This window comes from Oncorhynchus gorbuscha, linkage group LG26 (assembly GCF_021184085.1).
Source record: "Oncorhynchus gorbuscha isolate QuinsamMale2020 ecotype Even-year linkage group LG26, OgorEven_v1.0, whole genome shotgun sequence".
Classification (NCBI taxonomy): domain Eukaryota; kingdom Metazoa; phylum Chordata; class Actinopteri; order Salmoniformes; family Salmonidae; genus Oncorhynchus; species Oncorhynchus gorbuscha.
Genome location: NC_060198.1, coordinates 11,241,707 through 11,264,728, shown reverse-complemented (window position 1 = coordinate 11,264,728; position 23,022 = coordinate 11,241,707). Strand labels below are relative to the sequence as shown.

General features: G+C 45.7%; 1 protein-coding gene across 8 annotated transcripts in view; it reads right to left on the bottom strand.

Annotated features, from left to right (window-relative positions):
- LOC124015331 (trafficking kinesin-binding protein 1-like) overlaps positions 1-23,022 on the bottom strand; it is a 46,272-nt gene that overhangs the window by 8,256 nt on the left and 14,994 nt on the right. For 7 of the 8 annotated variants that reach the window (XR_006835133.1, XM_046330509.1, XM_046330513.1 and 4 more), the window contains 8 exons: positions 2,564-2,640; positions 2,209-2,325; positions 1,775-1,866; positions 1,529-1,637; positions 1,357-1,435; positions 1,006-1,136; positions 635-709; positions 170-381 (listed from right to left, as the gene is read on the bottom strand). Coding sequence is in view for 7 of the 8 variants with exons in the window: in XM_046330509.1 (XP_046186465.1) it covers positions 170-381; positions 635-709; positions 1,006-1,136; positions 1,357-1,435; positions 1,529-1,637; positions 1,775-1,866; positions 2,209-2,325; positions 2,564-2,640 (892 nt within the window). In the remaining variant the exon portion in view is untranslated. Of the gene's footprint in view, positions 1-169; positions 382-634; positions 710-1,005; positions 1,137-1,356; positions 1,436-1,528; positions 1,638-1,774; positions 1,867-2,208; positions 2,326-2,563; positions 2,641-7,752; positions 8,145-23,022 lie in introns of those variants that run through there. The other variant, XM_046330511.1, reaches the window with a different exon arrangement.

The window sequence follows — 23,022 nt, the reverse complement described above, 5'->3', positions numbered from 1 at the left end:
CTTTGTTATGTCACGCTGTCTTTGTTCAATCAAACACACTTGGTAACAACTTCACCTCTGGCACATAACAGACATACATACCGGTATTGTCATTCAACTGAGCTTAACAGGTTGGAAAAAGCACACTGTCACCGGTGTTTTAAGTTTTCACAGTGACATCCTCACTCACTTGTACTCGGTAGGGGCGGGGACGTCCAGGCCCTTGCGGAAGGTGCCCTCAATCTCCGCTGCCAGGGAGTCCATGGGGAACACGGCTGATAGGGCGCTGTAGCGCTGCACCGTGCTGTTGGGCAGGCTCTTGTTGCGCAGGTTCTTAATGTCCTCTCTGGCCTCCCGTAGCATGTCCTCACACTCCGAGTACTTGTCCTGCAGGTAGTTTAGCTGCAGCCGGGGAGTGCCAGAGGTCAGTTACATACACACTGCTATTGCGGTTATGTACAAGCTTGCCTTGAGGGACAGATCTAGGATCAGCTTAGTCTCCCCCAAATCAATGCATTAACAATTAACAACACCGACCTTAGATCCGTGTTAAAGAGCAACTTTATCCTACTAGTTATAGATAGCTCATTGGAGGGTAAGTGGAGGGTAATTGGAAGTTGTGGATTGTGGGGAGAGTGTTGAGGGCGTGTCTTGCCTCTGATTTGAGCTGTGATTGGCTCTCCCGCGAGGCACTCAGGTGCTGGGCCAGCTCTTCATTGTCAGTGGTGAGCTAGAAGAACAGAGTGGAGAGTTAATACCATGATCGCGTCAGTGATACTGTATAACAACTTAATACTGTAGATACCAACTTAAGTGCACGTGTAAATATTTAATGTACTCCATTATAGAAGCATTCGGTGTGGGTGAGTCTTGAGTCTCTTTGTCCTTGTGGAACCTCAAGGCATGAGAGTGCCATGTCAACTCCATGTGTTTTTGTGTCCGTGCACTGCATGCTTGTGTGTGTGTGTGTGGGTATGTATTTAGGTGTGTGTATGCGTTTGCCTCGTTGTGTCTGTGATCCCTCACCGCTTTGCAGCGTGCCTGCAGGTCGACTATTTGCGCGAGCAGGGAGCTGATCTCCTCCTGCTGCCTGAGAGTGTCCTCCACCTTACGGGCCAACTCATCAGACAGGTCCACCACCTGCTTATTCACAGACGCTGGGGGAGGGAGGTAGAACAAAAAGATTGAGGGAGAGAAGACGAGAGAGAGAGGAAAAAGAGGAGGGAGCGAGATGGAAAGGGATAGTATGAGTACACAGTACGAACACATACTGTTTTCGCTGTATTCACCCACTCACCAATTACCTCTCCCCTCAGGAACACAGTAATACCGTATACATGAACAAATATGTATAGTATTACACTGTAGTATACTCACTGAGTTCCTCCACACACACCATCATCAGCTCCTGCTCTTGTTCCTCATAGTTAGCGGTCTCTGACGTCAGTTCATTGGCCTGTGGAGTGACAACATCGATGGCATTAGCCTGAACAAGTTTCCAATCCACTTCAATGACTTCAGGTATTTGGAAGTAGTCAGTGTTCCACACCTCACAGCGCAGTTTGAGGTTCTCCTTCTCCAGACCTTTGAGTTTCTGCTGTATGAAGTCATAATTTACAAAGTTACTGAGGGAGTTAGACGACTCGTTCCTCTTCATTCTGAAAACCAGGAGAGAGGGAGAAGGCGGTCAGAATTGAAGTCTTACGTTTACCTGCCAAAGTTGCGTTGATATGCCTGAGGGGATGTACGATGTGTATGTGTACCCTGCAGTGTATGTGTGTGCGCGTGTACTCACAGTGTGTGTGAGTCGTTCTCGATCTCCTCTGTGCTGGCGTACAAGTGGAGCAGGTCGTCTCTCATGGAGAGCTCATGTCGCAGCTGGGCTATCTGGTGAACGGGAACCAGGAAGTAGGAACCAGGATCAGTGTACTGAACTAGTATCTATCATGTACATTGGTCGCCATTCCTGGTCTGGGCGAGAGTTACCGGGTGCGCAGGCTTTTGATCCTGCCTAGCCTTAATGCAATGATTCAAGTGATACAAGGTTTGATACCAGCTGTGTTAATGCCGGGCTGGAACAAAAGACTACATACACTGTAAATGTCATATTCCAGAACCCAAAATAAGTGTGTATTTTCTCTCGCTAAATGCTATATGCTCCAGTACTACTGTATTCTGTCTGTAATAGGTGAGATATATCAAAGTAGGGCTACAGTGATGGTCTCATACCTCTTCCGTAGCGATCTCCAGCTGTTCGTCCATTAACTCATTCCGTGCCGTTAGATCCCGATTCTGCTTGAGCAGTGATTGGCCGATCCGGGCCGCCAACTCGAGGTCCCGCTCCTTCTGCCAGACGACAAAACGGTTTGATGTTCTTCATTCTGTGAATCTAGTTACAGTCTAGTTTCTAGCAGAAGACTTGTTTACCATTCTAGCAACATGCTTATGGCTGATGACTATCGTGACTTGCTCAAACAAAATGGATAATATACCCAGTTGCACATTATTCAATACAACTTCATTCATCCCTGGGGAGGGCGATTAAGGGTTTACGTTTGAAAACAATCCCGTTATATTTACTTACCTCTTCCAGTAGGTGGGTGACAGCCTCGATGTCATGGTACGTCTTAGTGACCTGGCCCACTCTCTCTGAACACAGCACTGTAGGGGGGAGATGGGGATTGGGGGGAGAAAAGAAAAATACCTGGTTAATATATAGTTCACTGGAAAGTAGGGGAGGGCCATTGGACAGTGAATTATTCGGACAGTATAGACAGTAACTTTCTGGTTAGAGACTTAATTGGTCACGGGAGTTAAGATCATTCCTGGCGTACACGGACTACACCATTCAGTTCATTTGACCACGAGATCGGGAAATAAAACTTTGGACAGGTAAAAGCCAACTGCCCGGGGGACCAGGTCATCATTGTCCCGCAACCATGTCCTCTCTTATCCCCTCTCTTCCTGTGAATGACTCACGGTCAACAGCAGTTGAAAGGCAACAGACCCGGGGCGCTGACCACAACATTACCACATAGCCAAGTCAGTCAGAGCTTATCCTCTTAGCCCGATCCTCATTACAGGGATAAGACCCATCTCGCTCTTCCCCTCTGATATAAATACACCTCAGCACAAGCTGCTGTAGGACACTGTAATGAGGACAGTTGACCCCCGGTAAGGAAGTTAGGCTGGATGTCTATGGCAGTGATTCTAGAGCGGTCTGGTTCTAAACAGGTCAGTTAGATTACTGGTTGGTGAACAGACACTGCGACCCTGTTCAGAACTGATGGGTGGGTGAATAGTGTTCAACCTGTTTGGAAGCCGAGCCATCATGGAGTTACAGTTGATGTTTTGTTCATCATAGTAACCATTCCGGTGACCTAAAGAAGTGGGACCCCATGGTTTCTGTGCAAGGCCTCATCTCCATATAATCCAAACATTATGTTTCTATCCCGACCAGCCGGGACTATTTTCATCAGCATACATCCTGCAGACGTAGTCTCAGGTCCATGCAGTAACATACCCCTTATGTTCAAATCAGCCACTCAGACCTCCCTTTGATCAAAAACCTGGCTGGCGCCAAGGAGATTGTACAGTAGATTCAAATCATTAAAGTGAGGGGCAGCATTTGGCTGAAAACGGGGTGACTGTGTAACAGTATCCGTGAGCCAATTATCTAATGGAATGAAATGGTCCTGGGGCGGATCTACTGTATGCCTACAGTCATTAATCCTTTGAACCCTTTAAGAAAATAGTGTGTGTCCTTGTTCAGAGGTGATGGGGGGGTGGGGGGTCTGCAGCGTGGAAAAAAATAGATTTGGGGAGAGAAATAGAGAAGGAGAGAATCAGAGAATGAAATAAAAAGGAGAAAGGGGGAAAGAAAGAGTGAGAGAGAAAGAGAAATAACATCTTGTTCTAGGATACTGAGACCGGTCCACAGAAGCGGGTGGTGGTTGAGTTGGATCCAACGGCTTCCCGCAGCACTGGGCACGGGCACTAGCAGACTGCAGCTACAGTGCCAACTTAATCCCTGCAGACAGACAGATCTGCTACTTATGCACCAAAAGAAGTGCCAATACATTGCAGTAAAAGTATCAATGGTAGAGCAGAGCAAGAGTGTCCAGTTTTCAATAACTAACTGGGATGGGCTAACTGCTAATGTTCACATCTGGAATTACAATTAAAATAGCTTCCTCCATAGAACAAAAAGGCACATTGTCTAATATGGCTAGGCCTACTTCAATTAATGTAGCTTCCTAGAACAAAGACTGATTATAAAATCAAATTGAAATGGCTCTATCCATGTAACAATTTCTAATTGTACTATTATCAAAATAGCTTTTGTTCTATGGGTGACTCTAACAAGCTAACTGGCTAACGTCCTTCAAATCCGATGGTTGCATGGTAATTTACTGGGAGTACATACCTATGCTAATGCTAAATCCCCATTTAGCTTCCCCAATAGCTTCTCAATCAATTACAAGCTCAAGTTATCCTTTTTGTAAATCAGGCTAAAAATAAAACATTATAGACTGGACTACTTTCCAGACAAGAAAAAGGTATTTAAATACAGACACACTGCAGACAGAATATTGCCGTGGACTATCGAGAAGAACTAATGCTGAATTTGTATCAAACTGTCAACTTATTTTCAACATTTATTTTCACAGTGCAAAGCTTGATCGATTTCTTTGGAAAGAAAATGTTTCTAGAATGATGACATCTGAGAGGACTATCCCTTCAAAAGCTATGCCACAGTCCAGTACAGTTGACTTTGTGTGCAACACATAAAAAAGGCTTACTATATTGCCGTCTAAGACCCCGCTACAGATGGTCTCATGGGGCTCTTTGACTGAGGGATTTCCTAGCTGACTGTACCCTAACCAAGAGGGCTGAGAGTAGATCCTGTACAGTATATAGGAGCCGACGGAATTAACAGGGATCCATAGGGATCAAACCCACAAGCTCAACTCTGTCCTCTGTCAATCTGATTCTCGCATCCCTACAGACATTATCATAAGCCTTTCTACCGATCTTCTTGGAACGCCCATTCTGAGGTATTAGGCTACTAATACAAGGCAGGCCATTGTACCTGCACGTGACATCACAATACCTCCGTCTTCCTGCCCTGATCCATTTAGCTGTGTGGTGCAGGGGTCAGGGAGAAAGAGACAGCCAGTACACCAATGTCCTGCCTAGATGGTCATTGAGGCCTACTACGTGCTTTAAGGCAGAATGGCAGTAAAGAGCCAGTGAATCTCAAGATTGAACTTGGGTCTATAAACAATAAAACCCAATTGACTATTTGGTATGAAATATTAGTCCGAGACAAATATATCCAGCCTCAAGCGCTACATAATTTATGATTACAGCATTAGCCTAGTTAATTCCATGTAATACTAAATGATGACAAGGGAGATAATAAATCAGCATTTGTGGCATAAACTGCACCCAGGTTCAAGTTTCTGCCTGTCTGTGGTGTCGGCAGCCCAGATAACATCATCGTCAAATCATCAAATCCTTTGCGTCATGTCCCTTGAGTAGCAGTGCCTACAGATTACAGCTGTACTGTATTTGTGTAATGAAATATTATAATTCATCCAATTTTATTTAGCCATCGTGTAAGAGTCATCTATAGCCAGAGATTTACTAGAAAAGTCTGTTCGTTTTCTGGGTCTGTGCCAGCATCTATGCCAGTGTCGCAGTACACTGACAGAAAAGGTGCCAGCCAGCCAGCACGCAGCCCGTTCAGACAAAGGGCCAAATGGAGGCTGAAAAGAAAGACATTCTCTAGCTGAAATAGGTCGCTTCTTAGCAACTATATATCTGTGTGTCAAAGCAGTGTGCCACTTTAATCTGCAAGTTAAACCCTTGATAGGGTACAATCATTTCTAATTTACATTGCAAAGAATCAATCTTGAATATTCTGAGGTAGAATGAATAATCTGCCGTATTCTTATTTCATATACTCAGTATTATACTATAGTAGTATCACTATTATACACTCGGTGGCCCGATTATTTGGTACACTCATCTAGTACTGAGTCGGACCCCCTTTGCCTCCAGAACAGCCTGAATTATTTGGGGCATGGACATGTTGCTCAATTGGTATCAACGGACCTAACGTGCACCAGGAAAACCTTCCCCACACCATTACACCACCAGCCTGTACCGTTGACACCAGGCAGGATGAGGTATTCTTGTTTTTACCTGAACGGAATGGAACCCGATGTGGTCGTCTGCTGCAATAGCCCATCCCCGACAAGGACCGACGAGTTGTGTGTTCCAAGATACTGGAACCGGCGCGCCTGGCACCGACGATCATACCACGCTCAAAGTGGCTTAGGTCACTCGTTTTGCCCATTCTAACATTCAATCAAACAGTAACTGAATGTCTCGATGCCTGCTTTATATAGCAAGCCACGGCCACGTGACTCACTCTCTGTAGGAGAGAACCATTTTCGTGAATGGGGGGGTGTACCTAATAAACGGGCCACTCACTGGGTGTATATTATATTGTAACCCAGCATATGGAGTATTGCTAGAGGTACTGAGTGAAGACAATTAACTAGGATGTGAATCTAGGGCATCATCATGATACCTGCCACATTGAAGGACCATAACAAAACAGCATGGTTGGGAACAGCTTATCATTTCACCAATTTAGGGTTTGAATTGAAAATTCGATTAAATGCCCACTGAAACAATTATGGACAATTACCCAATTCAAACATGAGGGGTTGGTTCAATTTCTTAATTCAATGTAGTTAAGATGATATGATAGATCCCACCTTTACGAAACATCATTCTCATCAGGGCAAATGGACAGTACGAGAACATCCCCACTGGGCAAAAACTGGTTGAGTCAACGTTTTCCCCCGCAATTCCAACCGCAAACAAATCTATGTGATGACATTGAATCAACGTGGAAAATGAATTGGATTTGCAAAAAGTCATCAGCGTAAAGGGCATATAGACACCCAACCTTTAACATAAATCCAATAACGTGAAATGTCATTCTCATTTCACGTTGAATTCACGTGAGTTAACAACTCAACCAAAGGCAAATCAAAACTAGATGTTGAACTGACATCTGTGCCCAGTGGGTAGCCAGTATCTCCATGTTTTTGACCTTCATATTGAGTCCTAAAAGTCCACACACACCTTTTCCGGCAAGTCTGTCTACTGCAGCCCAAAGTCAATGACACTCAAAAGGCACAGAGACAATACACCACAGAAAACACCGCAGCTGCTGACGGAAAACAACACAAACTGCTGCTATAAGAACACACACTGTGGCACAGTGACATTCACACTCAATGGGGAGAACTGCAAGCTCAGTATACCTGGCAGCCCGTGTTCACGGGAGGTAAGTTATACACTTGGCATGTGTGACTTCAATGACTCAAAAGTAGAGACACAGATCAGGCTTTCGGATATTCATATACACACACGTGTGCAGCCAGTCAATAACCTAACCACGTGTTACTGTACGTGAATGAAATCACAGCAGAACGAACCATTCATTCAACAACGAATCCATGCATAAGCACCTTCCCAGCCATACCATCACTCACTTAGCTTGACTGCACAGACTCGTCAGTACGTTTACAGCGCAGCAACGCTGCCAACAAGACAGATGTATGGCTGCAGAATCACCCTGATCGCCTGCAACTCCCTTCTCCCCCCCCTCTCTCTCAACCTCCTCCATTGCTCCTCTCTCAGTCCCTCTCTTCTCTCTGTCCGTCTCTCATCCTCCCTTTACTCCCTCACCTTGCATCAGTTCCCTGCACAGACTCTCTTTGCTGTGTGGCTTTCCTCCCTCCTCCACCTCCTCTTCTTCCTCCTCCTCCTCCTGGCTCCCGTGGCCACTCTCCTTCTCTTCCTCCTCCTCGGAAGCAGAGGAGCTCCACACCTCCATGGTGACCGGACAGAAGCCCTCTTCCATCCCTCCTTCTGTTATATTTCTCAATTTATTCTTGTTCTTCTGTTCCCTGCTTCAGCTCTACACCCGTCCCAATAAACCGATGCTCTGTTGCGTGTCCAAAACAGTATCCTCCTCTGTGTGTCCCTGTGACTGTGTGTGCGTGTGTTACGTGTGTGTGAGAGGAGACTGAGCTGTCCTTAGTGTTAATACGTAATCCCTCTGACTGGGAGGTCCATCTGCCGTTACCCTCCTGTTTATATCAACCTGGCCACACTGGACTGTGGGAGCACAGAAAGAGGAGGAGGGGTGTCGGAGGTAGCTTGAGACCAAAACAACGCATAAAAGCTCAAATAGATCATACCTAACTTTGCCTAAGAACTATACATATAGAAATGCAAGGCTTTAATATAAAACTCAAGTCCAATTATAATCTGGTTTAGCAAGAGAATGCACTTAGTCCCTGCACCCCCGTGAAGAAGAGTAAGATGGTACGTTCCAAGCTAAGGCCATGACTGTTGTCTCCCTGCACACATAATATTGGTGCAGCCTGAGCCACACCCCCTTCTAGAGGGAGAGGAATGCAACACTGACACTGTACACACAGACTGAGATTGTAAAACGACTGTTGATGTTTGTGTGGACTGTTGCTGTTTGTGTGGAGAGAGGGGAGGTGTCTGAGAGGGAAAGTGATATATGAATTGATGTCAAGCTGGGTTTTCAGCAGGGCCTCTCGATTTACTCTTTAGTGTATTAGCACTGCACAATCCTCACATGCACAGTAAAATAATGCAAACACAATAGTTCCTCAATTCTCAATGCAAATACACTTGATGAATGTTTACACATGAACTGCGAACGTACAAACTGGAGAGATGCCCATTGTTTTCATGTTTTCCAATTAATGGACTGTATTGACGGAGTTCAAATAAAGTTATCCCAAAGTACAGACTGCTTATTTCACATCAACTGATACGTGTCAAAACAATATATCAGATGTATGCCAGGTATGCTTTATTGACATATAACAACTTAGTATAGAGAAAAACACACCCCTGAAGTCTAGCCTTCATCACCACCATCATCATCACTTCATCCACCCAGTGCCCCCTCCCTGTTGCTACCATGGCACGCAAGTGGCCTCTCCAAATCAAATATTAACCTCCCCTTCATAAATGTTTCACCCGCAGACAGCTTCCTTCTGGTCGAGTGCGGCAGGCAAGGGGCGGCTGGGACACAACTTTCACCGTCTCCCCCTTCTCTTTTCCTTCCTCTCATCCTCTCATTTCCCTCACAACATCTATCTCAAACCTGACGTTTTTGCAAAGGCATGACATAACAGATACCATATAAGCACTAAGCAGTCATAATTAGCTGACTAATTTGACACAGTCATGACTATGCCAACCTAGCCATTGTTTTGTTTTTTCATCCAATATTTAAAACATCCAATATACTCGCAGTGAAGCCGCTCAACAACTACATCACATTAGTCAATTAACAGACTCCCATCCAGAGCGACACACAGAAGCAACCAGGGTCAACGCCCTGCTCAAGGGCACGTCGACAGATCCCCCACAAGATCAAAAACGGGGACCTGAACCAGCGATCCGTCAGCCACCCCCCCCCCCTCCCCCCACACACACACACAGTTCCCCAAGTGATGCCCCTCAACCATCCGAGACCCCCCACACACTCCACCCCAGCCTAGCCATTGTTATTGTGCATAAAAACAGCACTGCAAGCAATCTGGCAATCTTATATTGACATAAAATTATGTCACTTATGTAATATCATGCTAATAACAGTGGAAGGATCAAGAAAAGTGTTACCAAGAGCTCCTATACTAATTCAAGGACAAATCCGTTCTGCCTCCGCAGATATGGACAAAAACATAAGTTCCTAATCAATATTGACACAAGAAACCACTTTGCACTGATATCACTTCCTTTGCAATCAACCAATGGAAAGAACACACCCCTTAGAGGTCAATGGCCAAACAGTTTTATGGGCGCCTATGGTTTACGTGGAATCACAGTCAGAGCAAAACAACACCTTAAGCTCGGTATCACTGATCAGATAAAGAGTGATTGAGCCAGTGGAAAGCACACTACAAAGTGATCACATAGCTAGATACGCATTGATCAACAACGACACATGAAGAGTGGAATCAGTCCCGTTCTGCTCTTTGAAGTGGTCAGCCGTCCAGCGCAACGGCAAAACACAAAGGTTGCATCCGAAATCCCCCCCCCCCCCCCTGTCTAGTGCCCTACTTTTGAACAGAGCCCGGGTCAAAAGGAGTGCACTACACAGGGAATAGGATGCCATTTCAGACGCATCCAGAGACTGGGTTGTTTGTCATAGGGGTTAGCTTCCTTTACTTCCATGGGCACCCACCCATATCCATGCCAGTTATGTTAAGACTGTAAGCTGAACCGGTATTTCTACGCAACAGAGCCAGACACAAAGGACTACTTACTAATATGTCTGTAACTGGAATGAAGTTGAATCGTTTAAAAAAGGATGACAGAGATGGAGAGAGAGAGGCGGGAAAAAAACAAGTCAGGAGACAGAAGGTGCATGAAAGAGCAGGAAATAACAGAGAAAGGGGAGTAAGAGAAACACACTGAATTGCTATAAAAGGAGACTAGCTAGAGGAGGGTAGAAAGTGAGAGACGCAGTGAATGGGTCAACCCACAGATGGCACAGGGAGCAAAAGCAGGAGGGAGGGAACAGATTTAGATCAGAACAGGTGTGCACCAAGGTAGATTGCCAGAAGAAGGACAACCAAATAAGAGATGTACAGAGGTTTAGGGCACGTGCCGCGGGCTAAGAAGCTAATGTCAACACGGGACCAGCTTTAAGGCACAGCTGTGTGTCGGCCGACTGGCTGTGTACCAGTCTGACCTGTGCTCTGCAAAGAAGACTGAGTGAAAGGAGGGTACAGCCTATCCTGCCTTATGAAGGAGTAAGCCATTCAATCCTATGGGGACATCGCGACTCTGGCACTGACTGTACAAAAGCAGCTTGAATGAAAGGAGAGTACAGCACTATCCTGCCTTTTGGGGGATTATTCTCACTATCTTATTGGAATCTGGCAACCCTAGTATCCCTGGCACTGTACCCCCAGTTACGATCACCTTGAATGAAAGGAGAGTAGTCTATCCTGCTTTATGGGGGATTATTCTCACTATCTTATTGGAATCTGGCAACCCTAGTATCCCTGGCAGTGTACCCCCAGTTACGATTGGCTTGAGTGAAGGAGAGTACAGTCTATCCTGTCTTACATTCAATCTTATGGGAACCTACATGGCAACGTACCCCTGGTCACGATCGGCTTGAGCGTAGGCTTGAGCGTATGGTCGGGACAAAACCTGTCTCACGATACTCGTTAGTATCTAGTATCTTGGCAAGGAAACAAAACACAGAGCGGATTTAACTTATTTAGGAAAACAGTCCTAATGTTGGAAACAAACATCATTATGGTGTCATCCAGAGTCACAAGTATTTATTTTCCAAGCTATAGCACAATATTTTACATACAGCAGGTTTTTAAATATTGCAATACTGGTATCGCCCCATCTCTACTTTAGTGAAAGGACGGTATAGCCTATCCTGCCTAATGGGGGAGTTAGCCATGCAATCCTATGGAAACCTGGCAACTCTAGTACTGCACTGATGAGGTCAGAAGTTGAAAATGTTTAACTAACACTAAAGGTTAACACCAATTCAGACTTCTATGCCAATGTGAAACGAATGTCAACACGTGAAATCCGGTCGCTGTGCCCAACTCAAGCTCTGTACGCCTCTCCTAATAACATAGTCCGCATCAGAGACAAGAAAATGCCATCTTTGATGATATCATAATGTCAGACAAGACTGGCATATCGCCTGTTTAGCCGGCGCCCACTTGTTTTGTTTTGCAAATGCATGGCAACGTATATTTGTATCTATTCAACCTTTATGTCACCAGGCTGTCCCATTGAGGTAAAACCTGGCCAAAATGTTCAACCAATCTTAAACGCCCGTCTCTATTTGAGACCTCCGACTTTCACACTAATTAATAACCTCTTCGGGGTGTCTCTCTAAAGATTACACCAAAGGCCACAAATACACACAGCAAACCCAATCTCTGCGCGTTCAACCTGTCACCTTTCTTACACCTCTCTGCTCTCGACTATGCTCACAAAGACATCTTTCAAATGTGCCCTACTGGTGGGTGGCTAAGACGACCAAGTCCTACACAGTGACGAGAGTACGGTCAGTCTCCCCGCGACGTCTGATGAGCAGTCAGTGCTCGGGGCCAAGCCCTTTGTGAAAGGCTACTGTTAAAGTCAGTTCAGAACTGGAGGTGCAGAAGGAAACTGATTACAGCTAAGAGGCTAATCGGTTTATTGGCATTTGGCATCTGTGGCCCCAAGCATCAAGGGAAGGGATGTGGCTAGAGGATATGACACCTCCCCTAAAGTCACCAGAGGGAGGAGGGCGAGGAGCTTCTGTTAGCTCCTCTACTAAACAGACCATACATACATATGTGTACTATTGTACTGTACTGATAAATGGAGATTCGGATATTATCAGTGTCCCGTTAAGGTGATTATGACAAGTGGAGTAGCATTGTAACAGTCGGCAGCATGATCATGTTCAGTGTTGGATTTGGGTAAACTCAGTGTTTGTTACGTTAGATTGAGGGATACAGTATGCAGGCTTTTGTATCGAACCAATTGTTTCTCCATAGAATCAGACGATCTTGTGACTATGATCAATTTCACCCATATCTGTCTCCAGCTCATATTTGAGCATTTACCTTTTATAACATTACCCCATTAAAACAATCACAATATTATTGCAAAAACATTCACAAATCTCATTAGATTTGTTTGTCCACATCTACGTAGGGGAGTCAAGCGAAAACACTTTGTTGAAAGGACAATTGAAACAGATATCATCTTCAGACAGACCTTAACTCGGGATTCTGCGTCAGACCGATTGGAAGAACGTTCACCTCAGATTTAGAGTTTCTTGATAAACTAGCAGGAGTTTACCATGGTTGTTATATATGGTACTTCCTGTTGGCAACGTGCCACCAACCAAGCCCTTTGGACCCATTCCACCCCATCCAACTCCAATCATTTAGTCACCGCTCCTGTGTGGTTCTATTATGAGTGTGCTTTTCAAGTGTGACTTAAACACACCAGGATAAATTGGTACAATATCAGATATACTATTGCGGGACATATTGCTACATTCACAATCAATGTCTTGACTTGTGGACACTACTAATGCAGTTCTCTGTGTTGAGATGTCTTATTTCTTCCAATTGTGTTTGTCTCACAGGCAAGGAGTCAGACCACAAGCTCTTCAGATCCACACCATATGGATGACCTGATAATGGCAAAAGAGAGAGAGATTATCCCATCATTGTTGTACTATAAAGCCTAGTGATTAAAGGATATGTGTAATCTGTGTACAAGTTTCCATTGACCAATTCCAAAGCATATGTGAGGGGTCAATTCACAGTAGGACTTTAAGATGGAATTGCTGTATGCTAAAACATTGACGATAAAACACTAGTGGGCTGTTCAATTCCGGTCCTGGAGGGCCGAAACATGTTTTTTTTTTTTTGAACTTGGTAGTTAATTGCACTCACCTGGTGTCCCAGGTCTCAATTAGTCCCTAATTAGAAAGAGTGGGCGCAAAACAGAAGTGTTTTCGACCCTACAGGAATAGCCCTGCGGCATTCAGTGCATATTCAACTGAGGTGTGTATTGACTTCATTTTACCAGGTTAGGACACCAGGTTACTTCCGACTAGCTTGGAAAGACAGTACCGTGCAGTACCGAAGAGCCCTTACTGCTGCTCGATCATCCTATTTTTCTAACTTAATTGAGGAAAATAAGAACAATCCGAAATTCCTTTTTGATACTGTCGCAAAGCTAACTAAAAAGCAGCATTCCCCAAGAGAGGATGACTTTCACTTTAGCAGTGATAAATTATTTGAGGAAAAGATTATGATTATTAGAAAGCAAATTACGGACTCCTCTTTAAATCTGCGTATTCCTTCAAAGCTCAGTTGTCCTGAGTCTGCACAACTCTCCCAGGACCTAGGATCAAGAGAGACGCTCAAGTGTTTTAGTACTATATCTCTTGACACAATGAGGAAAATAATCACGGCCTCTAAACCTTCAAGCTACATACTGGACCCTATTCCAACTAAACTACTGAACGAGCTGCTTCCTGTGCTTGCCCCTCCTATGTTGAACATAATAAACGGCTCTCTATCCACCGGATGTGTACCAAACTCACTAAAAGTGGTAGTAATAAAGCCTCTCTTGAAAAAGCCAAACCTTGACCCAGAAAATATAAAAAACTATCGGCCTATATCGAATCTTCCATTCCTCTCAAAAATGTTATAAAAGGCTGTTGCGCAGCAACTTACTGCCTTCCTGAAGACAAACAATGTATACGAAATGCTTTAGACCCCATCATAGCACTGAGACGGCACTTGTGAAGGTGGTAAATGACATTTTAATGGCATCGGACCGAGGCTCTGCATCTGTCCTCGTGCTCCTAGACCTTAGTACTGCTTTTGATACCATCGATCACCACATTCTTTTGGAGAGATTGGAAACCCAAATTGGTCTACACGGACAAGTTCTGGCCTGGTTTAGATTTTATCTGTCGGGAAGATATCAGTTTGTCTCTGTGAATGGTTTGTCCTCTGACAAATCAACTGTAAATTTCGGTGTTCCTCAAGGTTCCGTTTTAGGACCACTATTGTTTTCACTATATATTTTACCTCTTGGGGATGTTATTCGAAAACATAATGTTAACTTTCACTGCTATGCGGATGACACACAGCTGTACATTTCAATTAAACATGGTGAAGCCCCAAAATTGCCCTTGCTAGAAGCATGTGTTTCAAACATAAGGAAGTGGATGGCTGCAAACGTTCTACTTTTAAACTCGGTCAAAACAGAGATGCTTGTTCTAGGTCCCAAGAAACAAAGAGATCTTCTGTTGAATCTGACAATTAATCTGAATGGTTGTACAGTCATCTCAAATAAAACTGTGAAGGACCTCGGCGTTACTCTGGACCCTGATCTCTCTTTTGAAGAACATATCAAGACCATTTCAAGGACAGCTTTTTTCCATCTACGTAACATTGCAAAAATCAGAAACTTTCTGTCCAAAAATGATGCAGAAAAATTTATCCATGCTTTTGTCACTTCTAGGTTAGACTACTGCAATGCTCTACTTTCCGGCTACCCGGATAAAGCACTAAATAAACTTCAGTTGGTGCTAAATACGGCTGCCAGAATCCTGACTAGAACCAAAACATTTGATCATATTACTCCAGTGCTAGCCTCTCTACACTGGCTTCCTGTCAAAGCGAGAGCTGATTTCAAGGTTTTACTGCTAACCTACAAAGCATTACATGGGGTTGCTCCTACCTATCTCTCTGATTTGGCCCTGCCGTACATACATACACGTACGCTACGGTCACAAAACGCAGGCCTCCTGATTGTTCCTAGAATTTCTAAGCAAACATCTGGAGGCAGGGCTTTCTCCTATAGAGCTCCATTTTTATGGAACGGTCTGCCTACCCATGTCAGAGACGCAAACTCGGTCTCAACCTTTAAGTCTTTACTGAAGACTCATCTCTTCAGTGGGTCATATGATTGAGTGTAGTCTGGCCCAGGAGTGGGAAGGTGAACGGAAAGGCTCTGGAGCAACAAACCGCCCTTGCTGTCTCTGCCTGGCCGGTTCCCCTCTTTCCACTGGGATTCTCTGCCTCTAATCCTATTACAGGGGCTGAGTCACTGGCTTACTGGGGCTCTCTCATGCCATCCCTGGAAGGGGTGCGTAACCTGAGTGGGTTGATTCACTGATGTGGTCATCCTGTCTGGGTTGGCGCCCCCCCTTGGGTTGTGCCATGGCGGAGATCTTTGTGGGCTATACTCAGTCTTGTCTCAGGATGGTAAGTTGATGGTTGAAGATATCCCTCTAGTGGTGTGGGGGCTGTGCTTTGGCAAAGTGGGTGGGGTTATATCCTTCCTGTTTGGCCCTGTCCGGGGGTGTCCTCGGATGTGGCCACAGTGTCTCCTGACCCCTCCTGTCTCAGCCTCCAGTATTTATGCTGCAGTAGTTTATGTGTCGGGGGGCTAGGGTCAGTTTGTTATATCTGGAGTACTTCTCCTGTCCTATTCGGTGTCCTGTGTGAATCTAAGTGTGTGCTCTCTAATTCTCTCCTTCTCTCTTTCTTTCTCTCTCTCGGAGGACCTGAGCCCTAGGACCATGCCCCAGGCCTACCTGACATGATGACTCCTTGCTGTCCCCAGTCCACCTGGCCGTGCTGCTGCTCCAGTTTCAACTGTTCTGCCTTATTATTATTCAACCATGCTGGTCATTTATGAACATTTTAACATCTTGGTCATGTTCTGTTATAATCTCCACCCGGCACAGCCAGAAGAGGACTGGCCAACCCACATAGCCTGGTTCCTCTCCAGGTTTCTTCCTAGGTTTTGGCCTTTCTAGGGAGTTTTTCCTAGCCACCGTGCTTCTACACCTGCATTGCTTGCTGTTTGGGGTTTTAGGCTGGGTTTCTGTACAGCACTTTGAGATATCAGCTGATGTACGAAGGGCTATATAAATACATTTGATTTGATTTAGATAAGAGGACAGCATGTTCTCAACCCTGAAATATAAGACACGCCTCCAAAGAGGTACATGCAATAGCTTTGGGAGTAGGTAGCCTTGGTGCTGAATGGCGCAGGTACAGTACATCAAGTTGAGTATTTTTAAGCATCAGTTGCCGTAAGGGCTGAAAGTAGAACTAATTTCTTCCCGGTATGGGACCTCCTATATGTGCATGCATTTGCACGTGTCCCCCAAAAATGTATGGGCCTAAACATAGAATTAAATATAGAATCCCAATCAATTTAAAATGATCTTTGTGGGCCGAGTCATAAAGATTTGTAATTTAACTTGAAAAATGTACGACCTTTTATTGTGGCATAAACACAACCAGTCATGATGTTTTGATCTGATTGTCAAACAATGACTTCAAAGCTGGGCTGGAGGAAGAAATCATAAAGCCACGGGACTATTTTGTATTTTTTACGAGGCATAAAAACTAAACAGTATGTTATGGTGTCGGGTGCATTTTTCTGACATGGTTTAGGTCCACTTGTAAAAATCTATGCCAAGGCACATTGTAAAAAAATGGTTTGCCTCTTGGGCTTCCAACGGGGTTTGGCCCAGCACCTGACTCACACAATTGTCCAGTAATATTGATTTATTATGCAGTTTTAAAAAAAAGTTGATTAAGAAGTTAACCAATCAAGACAGAGCCCCCCTGTTACCCACATGGGCCCCCTACCTCCTTCTCCTCCCCACATCTGATGATTAGCAGAGCAGCAGCAGGCAGTCTACACTCATTGACAGCGGGCTCCTGAGTCCTCCTGTGGTTGGCGGTTGCAGTAAAAACAAAAAGATATACAGTGCATTCGGAAAGTATTCAGACCCCTTGACTTTTTCCACATTTTGTTACGTTACAGCCTTATTCTAAAATGATTTATTTTTTAAAAATCCACTTATCAATCAACACACAATACCCAATCATTTTTCCCTATTTTATACATTGTAGAATAATAGTGAAGACATCAAAACTATGAAATAGCACATATGGAATCATATAGTAACCATAAAAACTGTTAAACAAATCTAAATCTATTTCATATTTCAGATTCTTCAAATAGCCACCCTTTGCCTTGATGACAGCTTTACACAGTCTTGGCATTCTCTCAACCAGCTTCATGAGGTAGTCATCTGGAATGCATTTCAATTAACAGAGGTGTCACCTTAAAGTTCATTTGTGGAATTTCTTTCCTCCTTAATGTGTTTGAGCCAATCAGTCGTGTTGTGACAAGGTAGGGGTGGTATACAAGATAGCCCTATTTGGTAAAATACCACATTTACATTTACATTTAAGTCATTTAGCAGACGCTCTTATCCAGAGCGACTTACAAATTGGTGCATTCACCTTATGACATCCAGTAGAACAGTCACTTTACAATAGTGCATCTAAATCTTAAAGGGGGGGGGGTGAGAAGGATTACTTATCCTATCCTAGGTATTCCTTAAAGAGGTGGGCTTTCAGGTGTCTCCAGAAGGTGGTGATTGACTCCGCTGTCCTGGCGTCGTGAGGGAGTTTGTTCCACCATTGGGGGGCCAGAGCAGCGAACAGTTTTGACTGGGCTGAGCGGGAACTGTACTTCCTCAGTGGTAGGGAGGCGAGCAGGCCAGAGGTGGCCTGTCCATATTATGGCAAGAACAGCTCAAATAAGCAAAGAGAAACGACAGTGTATCATTACTTTAAGACATGAAGGTCAGTCAATATAGAACATTTCAAGAACTTCGAAAGTTTCTTCAAGTGCAGTCGCAATAACCATCAAGCACTATGATGAAACTGGCTCTCATGAGGACCGCCACAGCAACGAAAGACCCTAAGTCACCTCTGCTGCAGAGGATAAGTTCATTAGAGTTACCAGCCTCAGAAACTGCAGCCCAAATAAATGCTTCACGGAGTTCAAGTAACAGACACATCTCAACATCAACTGTTCAGAGGAGACTGAGACTGAGAATCAGGCCTTCCTGGTCGAACTGCTGCAAAGAAACCACTACTAAAGGACACCAATAAGAAGAAGAGACTTGCTTGGGCCAAGAAACAAGAGCAATGGACATTAGACCGGTGGAAATTTGTCCTTTGGTCTATTGTCCAAATTGGAGATTTTTTGTTCCAACCACCGTGTCTTTGTGAGACGCAGTGTGGGTGAATGCATGATCTCTGCATGTGTATTTCCCATCGTAAAGCATGAAGGAGGTGGTATTATGGTGTGGGGGTGCTTTGTTGGTGTCACTGTCTATGATTTACTTAGTATTCAAGGCACACTTAACCAGCATGGCTACCACAGCATTCTGCAGCGATACACCATCCCATTTGGTTTGGGCTTAGTGGGACTCTCATTTGTTTTTCAACAGGACAATGACCCAACACGCCTCCAGGCTGTGTAAGGGCTATTTTACCAAGAAGGAGAGTGATGGAGTGCTGCATCAGATGACTTGGCCTCCACAATCCCCCGACCTCAAACAAATTGAGATGGTTTGGGATGAGTTGGACCTCAGAATGAAAGAAAAGCAGCCAACAAGTGCTCAGCATATGTGGGAACTCCTTCAAGACTGTTGGAAAAGCATTCCAGGTGAAGCTGGATGAGAGAATGCCAAGAGTGTATAAAGCTGTCATCAAGGCAAAGGGTGGCTACTTTGAAGAATCTCAAATATTTGTTTTTGGTTATTATTCTAGAATGTATAAAATAGTAAAAATAAAGAAAAACCCTTGAATGAGAAGGTGTTTGTAATGATCCTCGTCTGTTGTTTGTAGAAAGTCAGACCGAAATGCAGCGTGTAGGTTACTCATGACTTTTAATGAAGCTAATACGGTACATGAAATAACGGAAGAAGAAAACAACAAACAAATGAAACTAATTACAGCCTATCTGGTGACTAACACTAAGACAGGTACAATCACCCACGAAATACAACGCGCACTCAGGCTACCTAAATACGGTTCCCAATCCGAGACAACTAGAATCAGCTGACTCCAATTAGGAATCGCCTCAGGCAGCCAAGCCTAACTAGACACACCCCTAATAAACACACTCCCAATTAATACAAACCCTAATACGAAATACAACATATAAACCCATGTCACACCCTGGCCTACCCAAACATATAACAAAACCACAAGATACAATGACCAAGGCGTGACAGAACCCCCCCCTAAGGTGCGAACTCCGGGACGCACCTCAAGAGCATAGGGAGGGTCCGGGTGGGCGTCTGTCCATGGTGGCGGTTCTGGCTCGGGACGTGGACCCCACTCCATAAATGTCCTAGTTCCTCCCCTACGCGTCCTAGGATAATCCACCTTCTCCGTCGACCATGGCCTAATAGTCCTCACCCTGATCCCCACATAACTGAGGGGCAGCTCGGGACCGAGGGGCAGCTCGGGACCGAGGGGCAGCTCGGGACAGAGGGGCAGCTCGGGACAGAGGGGCAACTCAGGATAGAGGGGCAACTCAGGATAGAGGGGCAGCTCAGGATAGAGGGGCAGCCCGGGACAGAGGGGCAGCCCGGAACCGAAGCAGCCCGGTACTGAGGGGAAGCCCGGTACTGAGGGGAAGCCCGGTACTGAGGGGAAGCCCGGTACTGAGAGGAAGCTCGGTACTGAGAGGAAGCTCGGTACTGAGAGGGAGCTCGGTACTGAGAGGGAGCCCAGAACAGAGAGGGAGCCTAGTACAGAGAGGGAGCCTAGTACTGAGAGGAAGCTCAGTACTGAGAGGAAACTCAGGCAGGTAGTAGGCTCCGGTAAATCCTGGCTGGCTGGTGGACCTGGATGATTAAGGTTGTCTGGCCGATCTAGAAGATCTTGGTAGACTGGCACTTCTGGCGGATCCTGGCAGACTGGTGACGCTGGGCCGACTGGCGGCGCTGGGCAGACAGGAGACTCCGGCAGCGCAGGAGAGGAGAAAGGCTCTGGCTGCGCTGAACAGGCGAGGCGCACTGGACGCGCTGGGCCGACTGGGAGCACTGGTGGCGCTGGACAGACAGGAGACTCCGGCAGCGCAGGAGAGGAGAAAGGCTCTGGCTGCGCTAAACAGGCGGGAGACTCCGATAGCGCAGGAGAAGAGAACAGCTCTGGTTGCGCTAAACAAGCGGGAGACTCCGGCAGTGCAGGAGGGGAGAAAAGCACTGGCTGCGCTGAACAGGCGAGGCGCACTGGAGGCCTGGTGCGTGGTGCTGGAACTGGTGGTACTGGCGCGAGGACACGCACAGGAAGCCTGGTGCGGGGAGCTGCTACCGGAAGACTGGTGTGTATAGGTGGCTCTGGATAGACCGGACCGTGCAGGCGCACTGGAGCTCTTGAGCACCGAGCCTGCCCAAGCGTATCTGGCTCGATGCCCACTCTAGCCCGGCCAATAGGAAGGGCTGGTATAAGTCGCAGCTGGCTCTGCACCCGCACTGGAAACACCGTGTGCTCCATAGCATAACACGGTGCCTGCCCGGTCTCTCTAGCCCAACGGTGAGCACAGGGAGTATGCACAGGTTTCCTACCTGGCATAACTATTCTCCCTTTTAGCCCCCCCAATAAATTTTTTGGGGTGACTTTCCGGTTTCCAACCGCGTCGCAGTGCTGCCTCCTCATACTCACGCCTCTCCGCTTTAGCTACTTCTATTTCCTCCTTGGGACGGCGATATTCTTCCGGCTGCGCCCAGGGTCCTTTTCCGTCTAATATCATCTCCCAAGACCAGAAGTCCTCATATTGCTGCTCCTCACAATTAACAGGGAGAGTAGGCTCAGGTCTGACTCCTGACTCTGCCACTCTCTCTCTGCGCTTTCCCCCGTTACCTACAGTTTTCGCTCTGTATAGCCGTGCTCTCCTTTTCGATTCCATCCGTGTATAGCCCTCTTCGCATTGCTGTAGGGAAACCCAGGCGGGCTCCTGCACTCGCACTGGGTCGGCCGCCCACCTGTCGATTTCTTCCCACGTAGTATAATCCATATCGTCCTCCTTCAGATCCTGCCAGTTCACACGCTGCTCGGTCTGTGAATCGTGGTGGGTGATTCTGTACTGATCCTCGTCTGTTGTTTGTAGAAAGTCAGACCGAAATGCAGCGTGTAGGTTACTCATGACTTTTAATGAAGCTAATACGGTACATGAAATAACGGAAGAAGAAAACAACAAACGAATGAAACTAATACAGCCTATCTGGTGACTAACACTAAGACAGGTACAATCACCCACGAAATACAACGCGCACTCAGGCTACCTAAATACGGTTCCCAATCCGAGACAACTAGAATCAGCTGACTCCAATTAGGAATCGCCTCAGGCAGCCAAGCCTAACTAGACACACCCCTAATAAACACACTCCCAATTAATACAAACCCTAATACGAAATACAACATTTAAACCCATGTCACACCCTGGCCTACCCAAACATATAACAAAACCACAAGATACAATGACCAAGGCGTGACAGTGTTCTAAAACTTTTGACCGGTAGTGTATATATCACATTTACATAGTATTCAGACCCTTTACTCAGTACTTTGTTGAAGCACCTTTGGCAGCGATTACAGAGTCTTGGGAATGACGCTACAAGGTGAAGGTGAACCTTCGCCCCAGTCTGAGGTCCTCAGCACTCTGGAGTAGGTTTTCATCAAGGATCTCTCTGTACTTTGCTCCGTTCATCTTTCCCTCGGTTCTGACTAGTCTTCGAGTCCCTGCTGCTGAAAAACACCCCCACAGCATGATGCTGCCACCCCCATGCTTCACCGTAGAGATGTGCCAGGTTTCCTCCAGAAGTGACGTTTGCCGTTCATCAGACCAGAGAATCGTGTTTCTCATGGTCTGAGAGTCCTAGGTGCCTTATGTCAAACTCCAAGAAGGCTGTCATGTGCCTTTGACTAAGGAGTGACTTCTGTCTGGCCACTCTACCATAAAGGCCTGGTTGGTGGAGTGCTGCAGAGATGGTTGTCCTTGTGGAAGGTTCTCCCAACTCCACAGAGGAACACTGGAGCTCTGTTAGCGTGACCATCGGGTTCTTGGTCACCTGCCTGACCAGGGCCCTTCTCCCCTGATTGCTCAGTTTTGCCGGGCGGCCAGCTCTATTTAGAGTACTGGTGGTTCCAAACTTCTTCCATTTAAGAATGATGGAGGTCACTGTGTTTGCTGCAGACATTTTTTGGTACCCTTCCCCAGATCTGTGCCTCGACACAATCCTGTCTCTGAGCTCTACGGACAATTCCTTTGACCTCATGGCTTCATTTTTGCTCTGACATGCACTGTCAAGACATTGTGCCTTTCCAAATCATGGCCAATCAATTGAATTTACCACAGGTGGACTCCAATCAAGTTGAAGAATCATCTCAAGGATGATAAATGGAAACAGGATGCACCTGAGCTCTATTTCGAGTCTCGTCGCAAAGTGTCTGAAGAATACTTATGTATATAAGGTAAATGTTTTTTGTTTTTTATAAATTTGCAAAAATTTCA